Here is a 19,176-nt window from a genome sequence, read left to right on the forward strand (position 1 = left end):
GTTCCATAGCATCTGACACATTAGTAGATGCTGACTAACTGATTGTGAGGATCAAATGACTTAATGCCTACAAAGCACTCTTTTACCCTTAAAGTACAATATAGCTGTCAGTTAATCTGGCTATTTCTGAATCTAGTTGAATGCAGTAACATCCTTGATGTTTTTGCTTGGGGACAAAATTTCTCCCAATTTTTGATAATGTCTTTCCTTTCTTTTGTACTTGTAAGTGGAAGGATATATATATATATATACATATATATATACATACATACATATATATATATATATATAAATGGATTTACAGTGGGGGAGAAGTTGTTTTTATCTGTATTACTCAGTTTTTTAAAAAAGGATGAGAAAATTATATTGTCTAATTTTGGCCCCCTTATTCCAGAAGATAGTTTAACCAAAGAATTGTTTTCTTCATAAAACAAAAATTGCAGTTTAATATTCTTCAAATCTCCTAAATTTTGGAAGGGGGGGTATTGGTGATTCTTTTTTTTTTAAACTCTTACCTTCAGAATCAGTCCTTGGTATTATTTCCAAGGCAGAAGAGTGTAAGGGCTAGGCAATGGAGGTTAAGTGACTTGCCCAGGGTCACACAGCTAGGATGTATCTGAAGCCAGATTTGAACCTAAGACCTTCCATCTCTAGGCCTGACTCTCAATCCACTGAGCCACTCAGCTATTCCCTTGGTGATTTTTAATGGACAAAAACCAAACCAGTAAAAAAACCTCTTTTCTGCTCAACTCTCCTATTAATTTTTTTCTCAGGATCTTTAATTGATTATATTTTTCCTGCCTCTTGGAATAAGAAAGCACTTAGCTCAGAAATAACTTGGAGATCCAGAGGCTTTGTCTTAGAGACAAATTATGTTTATTGTGGTACATTAAGCTGTTTCTACTTTTGGCTCTCTTAATTCCCAGACTCTATCCTTTCTGTCCTGGTGCTTCCATTTACTGGTAAGCACAGTTGGAGGCTGTCTCTCTCATGCTCATACAAGTTTCATTTCCTTAAGCCACAGCTTTGGACACAGATGTGTGTGTCCTAAGGCTCACCACCAGAGGGCAAATGGCAATAGGCAAAAATTATCTGAGAACACAGGATGGGATGCTGGAAAGGATTTATTGTCCATTGAGTCTAACTCATCAATTTACAGAACAGGACAGGGATGTGATTTGACCAAGGTCACCTACCTGGCTCACCTGTCTGTTTCCCCAAAACTGTTCCCTAGGCTCTAAGTATTAAACCTCATCTCTAGCCAAAGAGGCTAAAGGACCTTTCACATTTGCTTGATGCAGCCTAACTCAGTTTCTCAGTGGCTTCAGGATTGTGTGAAAGACACTGATCTGAGTTTGAAAATGCTTAGGGCAGGCATATAAAGAAATTAACCAACATATCAGCAGGTAAAGAGGCTTATCTTGAGTTGGGCTAGTCATCAGTTTTCAGAAATCCATGGAGAGAATAATAAAGGATTTAAAAGAAGAAAGGAAACTGGACTGAGACAAAGCTCCTGAAGTCATATTTGGATAAATTTTGAGGACTTTCCCCTCCCCAACTTTCTAATTTCTTTTTCTGAAAGTGATCATTTCCTGTATATATTTGAGACTGAAAGACTTATGTGAGAAAATTTTATTTCTATAATAATGATTTTTTCCTGTTCTTAAACTTTTGCCCAATTCTCATAAACTGCCAGAAATTGAGATGAACCAAGCAATCGTTATTGTTACACTATGTAGCAAAAGTAAGAAAAATTTGAATGTAAATTTACTAATACATTTGCAATTCTTTTTTAACTACCTATGCCAAATATGGTCATTGTAGAACCAAATCAAGATTTAAATAATGTATTTTTATGTTATTAAACTAAATTACTTTAGATGCATAAAAGATGTTAAAAACATATTACCTATATTAAAATTCATCCCACCTCATTTCAATTTCCTAAATATATGGGAAAGGGGAAGAATCCTATTAAAATAGCTAGAAATTTGGTTGGTTGAAAATATCTCATAGAACTGATGAAAACTACAAATTGGAGCATACCTTTTTACTTTATTTTTCTTGCATTTTTTGCAGTATGGATAATATGAAAATATGTTTTATATGACTTCACATGTATAATAGGTATCATATTATTTGCCTCCTCAAGGAGTCAGGGAATAGCTAGAGAAAAATAATATCTCATATTTCTATGATGGATTTTATGGTTTACAAAGTGCTGGCTGTAAAACAATGTTATTAGGTAGGGCAAGTATTATGCCCATTGTACAAATGAGGAAACTGATATGTGGGCACATCTCAATTACCTTTTGGGTTCAGGTGTATTTTTTTCTATTTTTTTACATGTCGATTCAATTTTTAATAATAATTTTCTGATATTTTACAATCCATGTTCGTTCTTTCTGCCCTTTTCCTCTCCCCAAGATGGCAGGTAATATGATGTAGATTGTATATATGCTATCATGTGATACACACTTCTATGTTCATTATGTTGTGAAAGAAGACACATATTGCTTATACTAGAGAAAATTAATGTAATTAAAACATATTAAAAGTTATGGAATTCCATAAAAAAATAGAATGCTTTCAGGTATATTCTGCTGGCTTATAGATTAGAGTTACAGAATATGAGAATCTGGTTGAACTTCGGAGTGATTTGCCACTTCCTTCTCCAGCTCATTATACAGATAAAGAAACTGAGGCAAATGGTTAAGTGACTTCTCTGGAGTCAGCTAGCTAGTATGTGTCTGAGGCCCGGTTTAAACTCAAGGAGTCTCCCTGACTTCAGGCTTTGTGCTCTATATACTTGCGCAGGGTCACACAGCTAGTGTCTGAGGTGTGATTTGAAGTCAGGTCTTTCTGAGTCTAGGCCCAGTGCTCTTATCCATTTTTGCTACCTACCTACATCTAGGTAATTGTTTGAGACTGAGTTTCAGAAGATACTGACCCACATTGATAGAAGTTTCCTTATATAGTCGTTCCCCATAATAATTAAATCACATGGCTAGGCCCATTGCCCAATTAGTATATTTAAAACAATTTTTTTCTTATGGTCTAGAAGGGAAGGAAAAGATAAATGTGTTAAAGAGTGACAAAACACTGATTTCTTCTTTTTGCCATGAAAAACTGCCAACAAGTAAAAATTTGATAGTGTTCTCTGATTTTCTTTGGGAAACTGTGGAACTTTCTAATTTTTTTGTTATAATTATTATTTTTGATTATGATAATAAGAATAGCTAACCCAGTGATTTAAAATGTCTAAAGCACCTTCTATATGTTTAGGAGCTGATCCTGGAGCAAATTCCTATCTAGTCCTTGGAGAACTCTGGATTATGTCCAGCACACTGTCTACCATGATCTGGGTAAGGGACAAGGGGCAAGATCCAAGCGACTTTCACATGAGCCCAGAACTGGCTTTTTCAGTAATGCAAAATAAGACCACAGAATCTCTGAATTGAAAAGTACTCCAGAGACCATCAATTCCAGTCTCTATCTAAAAAGGCATTTCCTTTGAAACCTCCCTGAGAAGTGGTCATGCCATTTATCTTTAAGACCCTTGGTGAGGGGACAACCTCCTGAAGCAGTAGCCCATTCCACTTTGAGATAACTCTAGCATGCATCAAGTTGAAATATCTCCCTCTACAAGAGCTAGTTGGTACAGGGAAGCTGGATGGCACAGTGGCTTGAGTGCCAAGCCTGGAGTCAGGAGCACATCTTCCTATGTTTAAATCTGGCTGCAAGAAACTCATTAGCTCTGGGGTCCTAGTCAAATCTCTTAATCATGTTGGCTTCAATTTCTACAGCTGTAAAGTGAGCTGGACGAGGAAATGGCAAACCACCCAAGTATCTTTGCCAAGAAAACCCCAAATGGGGTCATGAGGAGTCAAACGTGACTGAAATGACTAAACAACAAAACAACTTCTACCCATTATTCTCAGTTCCTTCTGTGGGGCCAAGAAAAACAATTTAGGCTTTAAATTATTAGATTGTTAGAAGCAGCCTTAGAGATCATCATATCTAAGCCTCTCATTTTACAGATGAAGAAATGGATTCCCCCAGAAGGACTTGTCCAGGGTCACATACTTAGTAACCAGACCTTCTGACCTCAAATCCACATCATTCCACTATCCATGCTGAGGTCGAGTCCCTTTTCCTCATGGGATAAGGATTGGACTTGGGGATTTCATTAGCACAGGGAACATTTTTTTGAGGAAAATGGCTTCACCAATAGAGGATCATGCCTTCCCTGCAAAGTATGGTCTTAGAGAATTGCCTAGAGCCCTGGAAAGTGATGCTTTGCCCAAGTCATCCAGCAAGTATGCTTCAGAGGCAGGTCTTCCTATCTCTGAAACCAGCTTTTTTACCCACTATTTCATGTTGCCTTTGTCTGCCACATGACAATACTTGAAGATGGCTATCATATCCCCTTGAGTCTTCCCTTCTCCATGTTAAACATCTCAGTTTCTTCAGCTGGCCTTTGAATGTCATTGTTTGTTTTCCATTGCCTCAACCATATAGTTTCCTCTTCTATGCACTTAAGCTAGCCTTTTTGTGAACCCTTAGAATACTGTGCCTAGAAATGAATACAATATGCCAGATAGGGCCATTGAGTATGGGTTCTTACTCTCAGCTCCAAGGATCCTCAAAGAGACCCATGGACAGACTTCAGAGGGTCCATGAACATGGATGAAGGAAAAAAACCAACAACACCCAAACTCTTTCTGAAATGACTATTTTCTTCAAATACTTAAAAACATTATTCTGAGGAGGGATCTTCACTGGACTAACAAAGGGGTCCATGACACTACAAAAGTTGGACCCACATTAGTCAAAACAGAGTAAAATGGTGTAAAAAGGGATGCTCTCTCTCTCTCCCTCTCTCCTCCCAACCTTCTCTCTCACTTTTCTCCCTTTCTCCCTCTGTCTGTCTGTCTGTCTCTGTCTGTCTGTCTTTCTCTCAACCCATACCCACCAAGGCAGAAGAGTGATAAAGGCTAAAAAATGGGGGCTAAGTGACTTGCCCAAGACCACACAGATAGAAAGTGTCTAAGACCACTAGGGTTGGCACTCAAAACCACTGAGCTGACTAGCTGCCCTTTTCTACCTCTCTTAAAAGTAAGTTCTAAGGTGCAGCTAGATAGTACAGTGGATAGAGCATCAGGTCTGGAGGCAGGAAGACCTAGGTTTAAATCAGACCTCAGACACTTCTTAGCTCTGTGACCTTGGGCAAGCCACTTGACCCCATTTGCCTAGCTCTTGCTTTTTTGTCTTAGAGTTGTTACTAGGATAGGAAAGGTTAAAGAAAACCCCCCAAACTTAGGGGCAGCTAGGTTGCTTAGTGGATAGAGAGCCAGACCTAGAGACCAAGGGTCTTGGGTTCATATCTGGCTCCAGGCACTTCCTAAGTGTGTGATCCTGGGCAAGTCACTTAACTTCAATTGTCTAGCCCTTATTGCTTTTCTGCCTTGGAACAGATACTTACTATGGATTCTAAGATACAAGAAAAGGGTTTTAAAAAATGAACAAATAACTAAGTTCCCACTCATGGTATAATTTGAGAAACAGAAAAAGTCTTCTCTCCTACCAAAAAACTTTTCTGCTCAAGGGAAACTCTATCAGTAGGAAACAGCCTCAGTGTCCTAATCTGTAAAATGAGGATAATAATACCTTCTGTAAAGAGCAGTTTGTGAAGTTCAAAATGAGGTAATATCTGTAAAGTACTATGAAAACTTAAAGCTACTATATAAGTGTAATTATTAGCCTTCAAGGACCAAACTTCTTTGGAAAACACCAAGAAAAGAGTAGGGGAAGCACAACCAAAGCTTCAACCAATTATTGACCTCAAGACAAAGATCTCCAATTACTACTAATGATGATGTACCACAGATTAAATCTTTCTCTCTGAGGGTAGGAGGCTGGAGGCAGAGCATTAAGGCTCAGATGCTTTCTTCTTTTGGTCATTCTTTGCTTGGCTCAATGCCCGACAATTTCCCTATCACAATCATTGCTGCCTTCAGCCTTCCATCTTGTTCAAAGTTAGCAGATGGGCACATACCCTGTGTATACAGCATACCAATTCACCTTTTCTCCTGCCTCCCAGTGGGCTCCCCCTTAGCTGCCTCTCTACTACTTGGAGACTCTAATTGGTGTTCACTAGTAGCCAAGCCCTGGCACTTTTCCAAATGACCAGTGACTGTGATGCACACTGGAATCCCTCTTCTCTTGAGCCTGTAAACATTTCTTTACTAGAGCAAGGCTTACTTAATGTGATTTATTTGTTAAGATTCTATCAGAAAACTAGAGAATATAGTTTCTGAGAGCTCATGGGGATGCAGAATTTTAAAAGGATGCTAAAATGTAAACTTCACTAAATAGTGAAGTCATTAGTAATTAGTAATTCACATTCAGTATTTGGTAGTATATGGAATTCAATGGAAGTGCATAATTGCACATATTTTCATGTTTGGCATACATGTGTATTGACTCATTAAATGATGAGAATTATGTTTGTGCTCTATGGATTTGAGATTATTTCCCAACACAAGCAAGGACTTAGGACCTCTTACAGGGTGGGTCGAATGGAGTATAAGGTCCATCATCATCATCATCATCCTCTTCTTCTTCTTCATCATTCTCATTGTTCTCATTGTCCTCATTCTCATTCTCAGTTTCATTGCCAGCCTCAGTGACATCATCATCCCTTCGGGTCCCATTCGCACCCCTCTCTGGGGCATTGCTTGGCCCTGTTCCATTCTCAACAGCATGTTTGATGGGGATTTTGATGGCCACCTCTGACTCTCCATTTGCATATGCTCTGCTGTTTATTAATCTTTGCCTCTGGGGGGAGGAAAGTTGAAATATATTTTTACTCAGTCAAAATAACAGAAAGGATTACAAATGGTACAGGCTACCCTTCTTGGTAAGTTAGGGAAGACCCCAAATGCAAATTCTTATAATTCACATAACCCCCTCATGAAGGAGTGGCCTAGGATTTTCCAGCATACCCTGGATTCACCTTTAAATGAGCTACTAGATGAGTCTGGTGATTACTCAAAATAATACCTATTTCTGCCATCCCTTTGCATGCCTGAAAAATCCAAAGTGCAGACTGAAGAAGCTAGTAGTTGCAGGGTGATGAGGACAGTGGAATATCTTTATATTAATTTAATCCACAGCCTTTTTAGTTTTTTTGAAAATTTTATTTAATTAGTTAATTTAGAGTATTTTCCCATGGTTACAAGAATTATGTTCTTTCTCTCCCCTTCCCCCTAATCCCCTCCTGTACCTGTACCTGTACCAGGGGAATGTGCAATTCCCCTGGGTTTTACATGTGTCATTGATCAAGACCTATTTCTGTATTATTGATATTTGTACTAGGGTGATCATTTAGAGTCTATGTCATGTCCCCATCAACCCATGTGATTGAGCAGTTGTTTTTCTTCTGTGTTTCTACTCCCACAGTTCTTCCTCTGAATGTGGATAGTGTTATTTCTTATAAGTCCCTCTGAATTGTTCCATCCATAGCCTTTTAAACACACTAAGTACAGTATAAGTTCTTATCATGGTATATTGTTAAAATGGATACTGAAAACTGCTCTAAAGGTAAGAGAGAAGGCAGGGAGCTTAAACACAAACACACACATGCACACACACTCATACACTAAAATGCAATAAAGTGACCTCACATTTTGTCTAACTTATCATAGTAAGTTAGATTCCTATCTCACAAAATGTGACAGAGAGGATGGTAATAGAACACACCTCCAGTTGGGTTAGCATTGGCTTATTGGTCTCCTACTGGTTATGTTATGGTATCACTGGATCTAGTGGAGAGTGCTGAACTTGTCATCAGGAAGATGTGAATTTAAGTCCTGCTTCTGATATTGAAGAAACATAGTAGGTTGCTTCTCAGGGTTTCAGGCAACTTCCTAAGACTTAATCCTTTATAGTCTCCATTGGTGAAGTGAGTCCCTCAACAGGACTTTTTGCACCCTCATGAAATGATAGATTTTTAATGCTTTGAGTTTATAGGTGGAAACTTTGTGGCCAGGTTCTCTGAAGACATCCTTGTCTTCCAACTGCCATTCTAACCTTCCAAAATATCTCCCCCTCTCCCATTTGTAGAAGAACTGGGCATTACCTCATTAATCAACATGCGGCTAGCCATGGAGAGCCGAGTTTTTGGGGGAAAGTGGCTGGTAATCATGATCCGGAGTCCAGCCTCAGAAAAAGAGAGCTGATGTGGATATGCTGACAGCAGCTCATCTACCATGATCACTGAAGCTTTGCGGTGGAAATTTGCTGTGTAAACAAGAAACATTAAAGTCAAGATGGGGGAATAGCAAGATATATCACGAGCACCACTTAGAGAAGAATCCAAATTGCTAATTAAAACCTTTCTTGTAACTGGTGAAAGGTGTTAATCGGTAATTGTTTTAAAATAAAATTTAGAGGAAAATTCACATAAATTGAGCTGAGTTTTCTCATTGGTAGGGTATCTAGAAGGCACAGTGGATAGAATGACCTGCATGGAGTTAGGAAGGCTCATCTAATCTGGCCTTAGACATTTACTAGCTATGAGGCCCTGGGGAAGTCACTTAACCCTGTTTGTGTCAGTTCCTCCTCTGTAAAATGAGCTGTAGAAGGAAAGGGCAAACCACTCCAGTTTGCTAAGAAACCCCAAATGTAGCCAGGAAGAGGTGGACATGACTGAAAAATGATTGAACATTTCTCATTGTTAACAAAAATAGTTGGACTATATAACTGTCAAAGTCCCTTTGAACTCTAAATCTGGAACATGAACATGCTTACATATTCATGCATATATATATATTCATCATTTCAGGAATGTTTATAATGATCTGTTAGTTATCTTAGAATTTTTTATTGTCTACAATTTTCTATATTAAGAAATCTAATTATTCCTTCTATACTTGCCAAAGAACATGAGATCTCTTAGTATTATTCCCTATTTACAGACAGGTTATCCAATTTTTCCAAGTCACAGATTTCTGAAATAATCTTTTAAATATATTGAATAAATTTAGGCCAATTACTCTGGTTCTCTGGGAGTGTTTCTTTTTTGGAGTATAAACAGGCCAGAATATAAGTACTGGAATGAAGTCCCACTACCAAATGGAACCAAATACCTAAATACTAAAGACCTAGTATTTCATGAAACATGAAAGTATTTGCCAGGAAACATTTTACAAGTTCTTTAATTTGCAAAATGGAACAATCATCTACAGACTTCAGTAGAGAGACAGGGAAAAAATTAAAAATAATCTGTGTCTTAAAATTTCTTTTTGATACAAAAAAAAAAGCCTCTGTGAAAGAGAGGAGGAAAAAAAAGAAAAACCTCAGCAATTCAAGGGGAAACTTTGAAAAGGAAATTAATTAAATCAGAATAACTGCTATGTTAATGAAAAATAAAACATCACAGCTTGAGCTGAAATAAATTGCATGTGCTGCCATACAAAGAAATATTGTTTGTTCGATCAAATGGAACCATCATCCAAATTATTATTCTTTAGTGTTTTAGTGAATGTGCTAAATGCTCTAGTTAAGTCTTTTTTTTTTTTAAAGACTTTCTGTGCCCATTTTAACCACTGGAAACTGAGGCTATGTAGTTTGATTTGACATTTACTCTAAGAGCTTTCATGGGTGTATTTTTAAGATAGCTTCCAGATAGTATTCTTTTTTTCTTCTCATTCAATTTAGGATGAACTGAGAATAAAAGAAGAGTTGAATCCTCTCCTCCTCTAATCCCCTGTCCTGGGAGACTTCTTCCTTTGGGTGCCCAGTAGGGGCTAAGCAATGTGAGACACCTGACAATAAAAAAAAAATGTCTTATTGGATACCAGGCATTTTTTTATCCTAATAATCATGATCAACTTGCTTGAGCAGTTTCCCATACCCTTTGTGAAGCTTTGGAAATTGGAAGGAGTCATTTTCTAGCATTTCCCTCCTGGAGTTTTGTACCTTCGCGGTTACCTTTCTTAAGGAGCACTACCGTGGCATCACAATTGCTGTTGTCATCAATTTCAGCATTGTTGGCCAAGCCATTCACCATATTCCCAGCACTCTTTGTTCTTCTTTCAAAGCACTGATGTATGCAAGCATTGTATCTAAAGAAAAAAAAAATAAAATAAAAGAAGACTTCAGGGAGTTTGGGCAGCTTTTCTCCATTCCTGAGCATGAGTATGGTTGTTCTAATGATAATACTTCATTGGCATGGTTTTTTATTGGGTTAAGTACACACAAGAAATATTTAAACTTTATCAACCTACATTATTGCTATTTTTAAAAAAATAGCCCACTTAGACTCTACTTGTCTGAGAAATATATAAATAATTATTTCATGCAAATACGGCTGGCTTTCTTTATTGTGTTATAATGGGGGAAAGCAGTAGGCTTGGAATCTGAGGACCTGGATTGGAATCCTCACTTTGCTTATTACTCTCTGTATGACCCTGGATAAGTCACAGTTTCCATCTTGTCAAAGAATGAATTGGGCTTGATGTATCTTAAGTTTCCTTCAAAGCTCTAAATCTTATCTTTTCAGTGGTTTTTCAGAACCTGAGGATGGATTGTGGCAACTCTGTAAGGGGAATGTGGTCTTTGAGACATTCTTGTGTTTATGCCCTGAATTCTCCAGCCATCTCTGGACATACAAATCAAAAACTTGGGTAAGACAGGGCACAGCTGCTAAGAATTCTGTATCCTGTAGGCTGCGATTCTGATGTCTGTACCATCAGAGACTTTCTGGGGAGAGGATGAATGACTTTAACATAGGCAGTTACGCCTCACATTTTACCATTTAAGAGTTGGCCACCAGTCAAAGGAGCTGTCTGTTGGTGGTTTCCAGAGATCATAGTAATCAATTTACAGTAGTACTATGGGAAACTGGGTTTTTGCATTATTCTGTCCTATAATTCTCAGGTTTCATTTGCCAGGGGAAAGGTTAGACAGTGGTATTCATTATGGTATCTAAAAAAGGCACTACACAGGGCTAAAACTGGCACATTATAGGAGGGGCAAGGCGGGTACCCCTCTGTTAATATTCTCAAGGAAGGCTTGGATTGGGAAGAAGCTTAGTCTGGGCACATTAGACACAGATGATGGTTTTGGGCAATCTCTCAAAGTGTTAAAAACATGAGCTCTGCAGCCAGATACTCTAGATTTAAATCTTGGCTTTGCTACCTATTACTTGTATGACTTTGGGTAAGTCCCTTAACCTTTGGACTGAAGTCTCCTCCTTTATAAAATGAAGGTTTTGGATTAGGTTGAGGTTGATCTCATATCTCTTCCAGCTCTAAGTCCTATGATTCTATGATCTTTCCCTTATGATTCAAAGGCCTCTAACAAATAAAAGAGGCTTAAAAAATTCAGGGGCTACCAGAGCACTTGATTGAATTTCTGGGGTACACCAGGTCTTTGCTATTTTCCCCATCCCCTTTTCTCTGACTCTTCTGAAAGTGAAAAAATTCATATTAATTAAGAAACCTCCAACATGTGCCCTCCACCTTACCCCTTGTCCTCTGGCATACTTCCTTTAATGGGCACAGAGCTTTTGCTGTAAAATCCCCTACCTGTGTGGTCCAGCTGAGCTTGTTTTCTGACCTTCAGACAACATTAAGACTCATTCTTAAGTTGGTCTTCCCAGGAGGACACGGGTGTGCCAATATGTGCTATTTTTAACTGCTGCATTTCTATTTTGTATTTTTAATTGAGTGTTTTAAATTTTGTATGTGCATCCAAAGCCACTTAACTGTGAAAGAGGCAATTTTATAAATTGTGGGAAAAAGCATACACAACACAGTCCTAATGATTAAAGCCTTCAACTGCAGAGATGAAACTAAAACATCAGAGTTAGCCCAATTTAGAACTTCAGAGCAGAATTTATGAGAAAATGAAAAGGGTGTGTGTATGTGTGTGTGAGAGAGGAAAAGAAAGAAAGAGAAAGAGGGGGGGAAGGAGAGAGAGACAGACAGAGAGCGAGCGAGCGAGAGAGACAGAGACAGACAGACAGACAGACAGAGAGAGAGAGAGAGAGAGAGAGAGAGAGAGAGAGAGAGAGAGAGAGAGAGAAGGGAGGGGAGAGGGAGAGAAAGGGAAGGAGGGAGAAATGCAGATTTTAGCTTTAATCCCCAATTTATTTGAATCTTGCTAGTTAGAACAGCTGGAACAGAAATAACATTGGAAAAGTCAGCACAGACACACCAGTGGTTTTCATATTGCATGCTTAGCAATGGAGGAGGATTAGTTGCTTACCATATTATATTCATTTGCATATGTTCCTTCTAGTCACTGATCATGGGGAATCATAATGGTCAGAACAGGGATGAGATGGTCATTACAGCAATTTCACAAACTCTCACGCTCTTTAGACTCTAACTTGCTAACCCTGATGAATGCAATAAAGCCTATGCTGAGTAGAATGCACTATTTCAGTGGGATAAAGATATTTGACTTTTATCTAAAGTGAGCACTGAATTTATCCTATATTCCTATCATATATTTCCTTGATGACATCTTTTGCTTCTATTTTTCAAAGTTCTTATGGTAGGATTCCTATCACAGGAAGAGAAATATAAGTTGATCACATGGTGAGGATAAGCAATGACAGGTAGAGAGCCTCATTGCACCACTGGGAAGACAAAAGTGAGGGAGGACACATCAAGTGGACCCCTTGGGGTGCACTTAGGGGAAGACATGGACAAAAGTCAGAAGGATATGCTGGAATGGATAATTTATGATCTACATTGTTTGACAGGAACTTTCAATATAGCAGATTGATTTAAATATTTGGTAGTACTAAACCAAGACATCACCAAATGCTTTGAAGAATAATAATAAAAATAAGGATATTCATGGATAGGTAGCTAGATTGGCATAATAAATAGTGTTAGACTTGGAGTCAGGTAGCCTTGAGTTCAAATCCTTTCCCAGACACTTACTAGCCTTGGACAAGTTAACCTCTCTTAGACTCAGTTGTCTCATCTGTAAACTGTGGCTAATAATAGCACCTCACTAAAATAAGTGTAATTTTTTTTTTGTAAATGAAATGAGAAGTTACTCAATGGCATAATTCTTCCATTTGGTGGCCATACCCCATGTGAGATCTTCCTTGATTTAGTTCTGTTCAGCTCTTCACCATAGGATTGTTGTGAGAATAAAATGAGATAATGTATTAAAGAACTTTGAAAACCTTAAATGATAGCTGATATTAAGACATTTTACATATCTATAATCCCATGGGCATATTAGAACAAGTACTGATGTTTCCATTTTATAGATGAGGGAAATAGGTTCTGAGACACTCAGTGAGTTGCTCTGGGTCACAACACCAGCATGCATTTCAGGCAAAAACCCCAAAGCCTTTAGGCTCCACAGCTAGCACTTCTAACATGCTATACTAACTCTCTTGTGGTGCCTAGCTATGGCTTGCATGGTACTTTAGCAGTATCGAGTGCACAACCATCACCCAGTAATTACTTGCTTAGGAATTCTGCTTGCTCTGAAGGGAAGACTTTCTGGAAAGCCAAACCAAAGTTTCTGTCAATTAGAGATGGCACAAGCAATTTTATTACTTGGTACCAGCATTGCAAAGACTGCCTAGGGCAAGTAGCAAGAACTTCATCCTCCAATCAATATATCAAGACACATTTAGCTGGGGAAGACAGAGACTCTGGGATACTGCAGTTAATGCTGGGGAGCTGAGGGGGTCCAAGTCAGGGAAGGGCTCACATGGGTTACAGTCACCAAAGGGAGGAATTATGCATCTAGTAACTTCTCATTTCATTTACAAAAATTGTATTGATTTATTTTTTCCAACATATTCCTTCCTTTTCCTTTCCCCAGAGAACCATCCCTTAGAACAAAGAATAAAATAAAAATGTTTGGTGAAACGAATCAGAACATGGAAGAAGTATGACATTATATAGCCTTCCATATCCATTGGGCCTTTTCAGATTTTTTTTTCTTTTGGGCCAAGTTAGGCAATTATAATTTCATAAATTTCTGTTTTTCAAAAAAATTAAAATCTTTACCTTCCATCTTAGAATCAGTACTATGTATTGATTCCAAGGCAGAAGAGCAGGAAGGGCTAGGCAATGGGAGTAAGGGGACTTGCCTAGGGTCACCCAGGAAGCATCTGAGGTCAGATTTGAAACTAGGACTTCCCCTCTCCAGGCCTGGCTCTCCATCCAATTAGCTTCCTAGCTGTGCCCAGCAGTATTCTGTTTTGATTAAAACAACAACAACTGAATTCTTGCTAACTATAGCTGTTAAGCTCAGCTCAGCTGTTTCTACACTGATGAAGTAGTATAAAGGCTGTCAGTACCCTCTAAATGTCAATGATCTGGAACAAAACCCCAGCTATCTTGTCAATCTTGCCTGCCAAAAACAAAATCAAGCATTTCATGCCTTCAAACAAATTTGTAAAGATGGAAACTAACACTGCCCCCACGGTCCCCCAAATGCATGATAATAATTATCCTTTTAGAAGGGAGATGTTATTTTTTTGTAGAGAAAAGGAAGAGAAATAGGACTATTATGATCAAGAAGATGCTCCCTTCTTTTGATGTGAAAAGTTGGAGTTAAAAGGCACTTTGTTATTGTTATTGTTATGAAGAAGTCTTATTCACATCTGCAGTGAAACACTGCTCTGTGCCCCCATCCTCATGTAATTTCCCCAGAGTGCCACATGGTATTAAATCTAGAAAGAGCTTTGAGAAAGAAACTAGGGGAAAAGTATATATTACTTACTTCATAATAATGATGTAGATAATGTACATTAGTACTAGCACTAAGGACTCCCACCTGCAAAAATAATAAAGGCAAGTCACAATATGTAGAGAATTGAAACATAAATGCTTCTGCTGTAAAAAAACAAATCTAATATTCAGTTAGCTCCAAGCATTATTAGAATTGACAAGGTAATATTACACAGGCATAAAAATGTTTCAAAGAATCTCAAGTTGGAAGGGTCCAGGGGCACCTGGGTGGCTCAGTGAATTGAGAGTCAGGCCTAGAGACAGGAGGTCCTAGGTTCAAATGTGGCCTCAGACAAGTCCCAGCTGTGTGACTCTGGGCAAGTCACTTAACCCTATTGCCTTATGAAGGGAGATATGACTACTGATAAGTTGAGATATTTCTCAGAGAGATGGGGAAAAGAGAGAAGGCATGGACTCTGAATGACAAAAAAAAAAGATCCTCAGAGTAGTAGTCATATGGGAAGGAATCATCATCCTAAAAAGTCTCTTGAGTCCCAGACCCCTTTCAAGGGTGTATTTCTCAGGTGAAATCATTCTTTCCTTAATTGAGCTAATTTTTTCATTTCATTTCTGCTTTGCAGAATTATTTGCCTTGCATGTTCTGTAGCCTAAACTCTTCTGTATTGCTTGTCTGATTGATATATTTATTTGCTAATTGTTTTCTATTTAATGAGCATTTAATGAGAGAGGAGTTGAACTGGTCAATATTAATCTAACTTCATTCCTAAAGACTACTTTTATATTTCAGTTCCTATAATCTGTGCTCTCTCTCTGTCTCTCTGTCTCTGTCTCTGTCTCTTTGTCTTTCTCTCTGTCTGTCTGTCTGTCTTTCTCTCCTTCCCCTCCCCCCTCTCTCTCTCACACACATTTCATATCTTCTCTCTATTAATATCCTTGTGTCACCCCCTCTAGTGTAGCTCAAGATGTATTCGCTTTTTTTTTTTTGGTTACCCATCACACTGTTAACATTTATTGAGCTTATGGGCTATTGGAAACCCTCAGATCTTTTTCAGAGACATCATTTTCTAGGTACACCTTCTATGTCTTGTATTTGTGAGGGTGATGCTCATAAGGGTTCAATGGCTTTGTCCTCAATTATAAATGCCTCCCCTACCTACTGCTATGGTTTAGTAAAATGATTTACTATGTGCTAGGAGTTTTGTTGTGTTCCTCTTTCCTGATTCCTTCTACCTCAAAGCCCCACAGCTGGAATGAATGAGAATAGCAGAATACTGACTAGGGGGTGGTTAACTCTTTCAAGCTCCCCTATTGTCAATGTAAAGGGTTCCTAAACTTTGTGTTTTGGATCCCTTTGTTAGTTTGGTGAAAGCTATGGACCTATTTTCAGAGTAATATTTTTTAAATACATAAAACTGAGTTCATAGGATTAAAATACAAACCAATTATGTATTTTTTTTCTCCCAAGGAGTGCTTCGACTATTTAAAAAAAATATGGCCAATTGATTATTTTAAACCCTTACCTTCTGCCTTTGAATTGTTACTAGGCATCTGTTCCAAGGCAGAAGAGTGGTAAAAGGGCTAGGCAACTGGGGGTTAAGTGACTTGCTCTGGATCATACAACTAGGAGATGTCTGAGACCATATTTGAACACAGGACCTCCCATATCAAGGCCTGACTCTCAATCCACTAAGCCACCTAGCTGTCCCTCCAATTGATTTTTTAAATTCAATTTTATTTTATTTTCAGTTCCAAATGCTTTCACTTCCTCATTTCTTCTATGTTCTCACCCTCCCATTGAGAAGATGAGAAATACAGGATCCATCACAAATATGAAGTCATGTAAGCCAAATTTCTGCATTAGCCATGTGCCCCCCACCAAAACCCACAAAAACAAAAACGTGAATGAAAGAGAATAGGCTTCAATTTGCATTCTGAGTTCAGCAGTTCTCTATTTGAAGAGAGCATTTTTCATAAAGAGCTCTTTGGAATTGTGGTGGGTTATAATACTGATCAGTTACCATATTACATTTGAATATCTTTCACATATCCTTGTAACTATAAAAATTGTTCTGGTTCTACTCACTTTTCATCAATACATTACAGTCTTCCCAGGTTTTTCTGAAACCATTTTCTTTATGATTTCTTAGAGCACATTAGTTTTCCATCATATTCTTATACCATAGCTTGTTTATCTATCCCCCAACTGATAAGAATTCTTTCATTTTTCCATTCTTTGCCACCTTCAAGAGAACCACTTTAAACATTTTTGTACATTTGAATTCTTTCCCCTTTCTTTGTTCTGTTTGGTGGTTAGTTCTAGTAGTTGTATTTCTGGGTTAAAGGACAGATAGTTTAATGTCTTTTTGGACATAATTTCAAATAGTTTTCCAGAATGTTTGGACTTGTTCACCAATAGTATATTAGTGTGTCCATCTTCCCATAACCTCTCCAGCATTTGTCATTCTATTTTTTTCTGGTAGAGATGTAATTTTTTCTCATCTAAGTTCATGAATCCCCTGAAATTTATCCAGGGACTCCGGGTTAGGAACCTTTAGTCTAGGTAGTATCTGAATAATCTCTCTCCCATACTGACCATCTGTCTCTCTAATCTATGTGTTCTCCAGTCTTGGGCATCAACAAACATATGAAAATCATGACAAGAAGAGATGTGATATTCTTTATGTGGAATAGCATGTAGGCCAATTATCCTAGAGACAGTTCAAGCTGCTTATCTTCTGAACTCCCAAATCTATTCATATTAGCCCTCACCAGATGTCCTCCAAATTAGTTTGCCCCTCTCATAACCCATTCAATTATGGTCTTTGGAATCTTTGCATCAAACTCCCAAATATCCCTGAGTTTTTCCTTCAGTGTTCTGTTTTCTTGCCTTAATGAATTCTGCCTCTCCTCAAATGCTGCCATATTCTTTGAAATGCTTTACATTGAGAGCCAATCTTATTCCTTCTGACTTACAGAGCCTGGAGGAAGCACTGACTTAATTTTTGTTCTTCATTTGTGGTCCATTTTACTATCTTAATCTCAATAACTTTCTCTTTCTGATTTCTGAACCATTACCAATAATCTTTGAAAGATCATGGAGAATGAATGGGAGAGGTCCTATAGTGAAAGATAAGCATTGTGATTTTCAATGAAAGGAAAAAAGAATGGAATCTAAGCACTAGACAATTGAGATTTACTTTCATTCCTGGGAAAAATTTAATATATCATGAAAAAGAAGGTGAGTGTGTGTCTAGGAAAGAAAGAAGCAGCCATGAGACACACATCAAAGGAGGGCAGAGGAGGAGAAGAAACTTCTTTTAAATATAGATTTCTCTTAAATTCTTTTAAAATAAAATTTAGAATTTAAATAGTACTTTGAGATTCACAAAACACTTTACATGTGCTATCTCCTTTGATCTTCCCAACAACACTGGGAGGTAGGTACTAATTATAATCCCAATTTTACTGATAAAAAATGAGGCAAAGAGAGATTAACTTGCCTTGAACCATATAAATAACAAATGTCTGAAGTAGGAATCAAATTCATACCCCCTTCATACTCCCAAGTCCAGCAAACTATATAGTATGCCTCCTTTCTGTCTTATATGGTAGTCAAAAGCCAAATCTCTGCCTCCTCCAGTCAACACTGAATCTGTGGACTGAAATATAATCTATTTCCTTGCCTTGACTGCCGAACTCCTAGAAAAAGCTTCCTATTGTTTTTACTTCCTTTTTATTATCTTGTCAATGCCTTTATGTACTAGATTCTTTCCCCATTATGCTCTCAGTATTCACCAATGATTTCCCAATGATCATATCCATTGGCCTTTTATTGGTCTTCCTCTGTAAACTTTCTACGATATTTAGCATTCTAGCCTGTCTCATCCTACTGAATAGTGTTGTTCCCCTTGAACTCAGAGAGCCATTTTCTCCTCTTGATATGTCTCTACTTCTTGCCTTCCACTGCTGGCTCTCAATCCTCATTGTTGGGAGCACAGCATGTGGGTGTTTCCCAAGGTTCTGGCTTTGCCTCTCTTCTTTTTATACTCTCCCTTCTTGTCAAATTCATTCACTCTTATGACTTCATCTACCTCTTTATAGATGACTCCTAAATAAGTGTCTATCCTTCTGAACTCTAGATATATATTTGTCCAGCTGCTTATAGGTCATCTTCAACTCTTTGCTATATCCATTATTACCTCAAATTCAACATGTTTAAAAATTGGATATTATTTTCCCTGAAATTCAATAGTCATGTGTTGGATTTATTCAATAAATATGAATTCAGTTCAATTCAAATTAAGGAAAAACAATAAGTCCAGTTATTGAAGTCCTTCATTTCTGCTCCTCCTTTTGCTTTCATTATTTCTATTGGTGGCACTGCCATTCACCTGGCTACTCATGATTGAAACCTCAATCTGTCTTGATATTAGCT

The 19,176-nt window shown here is 37.9% G+C and overlaps 1 protein-coding gene across 2 annotated transcripts in view; it reads right to left on the minus strand.

Moving 5' to 3' along the window:
* The window catches only part of SLC24A3 (solute carrier family 24 member 3), a 762,044-nt gene that overhangs the window by 63,912 nt on the left and 678,956 nt on the right, over positions 1–19,176 (minus strand). Inside the window, exons 9-12 of one of the 2 annotated variants that reach the window (XM_007476642.3) lie at positions 14,773–14,826; positions 9,997–10,130; positions 8,144–8,304; positions 6,570–6,840 (exon numbers count right to left, since the gene is read on the minus strand). In XM_007476642.3, coding sequence (XP_007476704.1) covers positions 6,570–6,840; positions 8,144–8,304; positions 9,997–10,130; positions 14,773–14,826 — 620 coding nt within the window. Of the gene's footprint in view, positions 1–6,569; positions 6,841–8,143; positions 8,305–9,984; positions 10,131–14,772; positions 14,827–19,176 lie in introns of both variants that reach the window. The other variant, XM_016427591.2, reaches the window with a different exon arrangement.

The sequence above is a fragment of the Monodelphis domestica genome, chromosome 1 (genome assembly GCF_027887165.1).
Source record: "Monodelphis domestica isolate mMonDom1 chromosome 1, mMonDom1.pri, whole genome shotgun sequence".
Classification (NCBI taxonomy): domain Eukaryota; kingdom Metazoa; phylum Chordata; class Mammalia; order Didelphimorphia; family Didelphidae; genus Monodelphis; species Monodelphis domestica.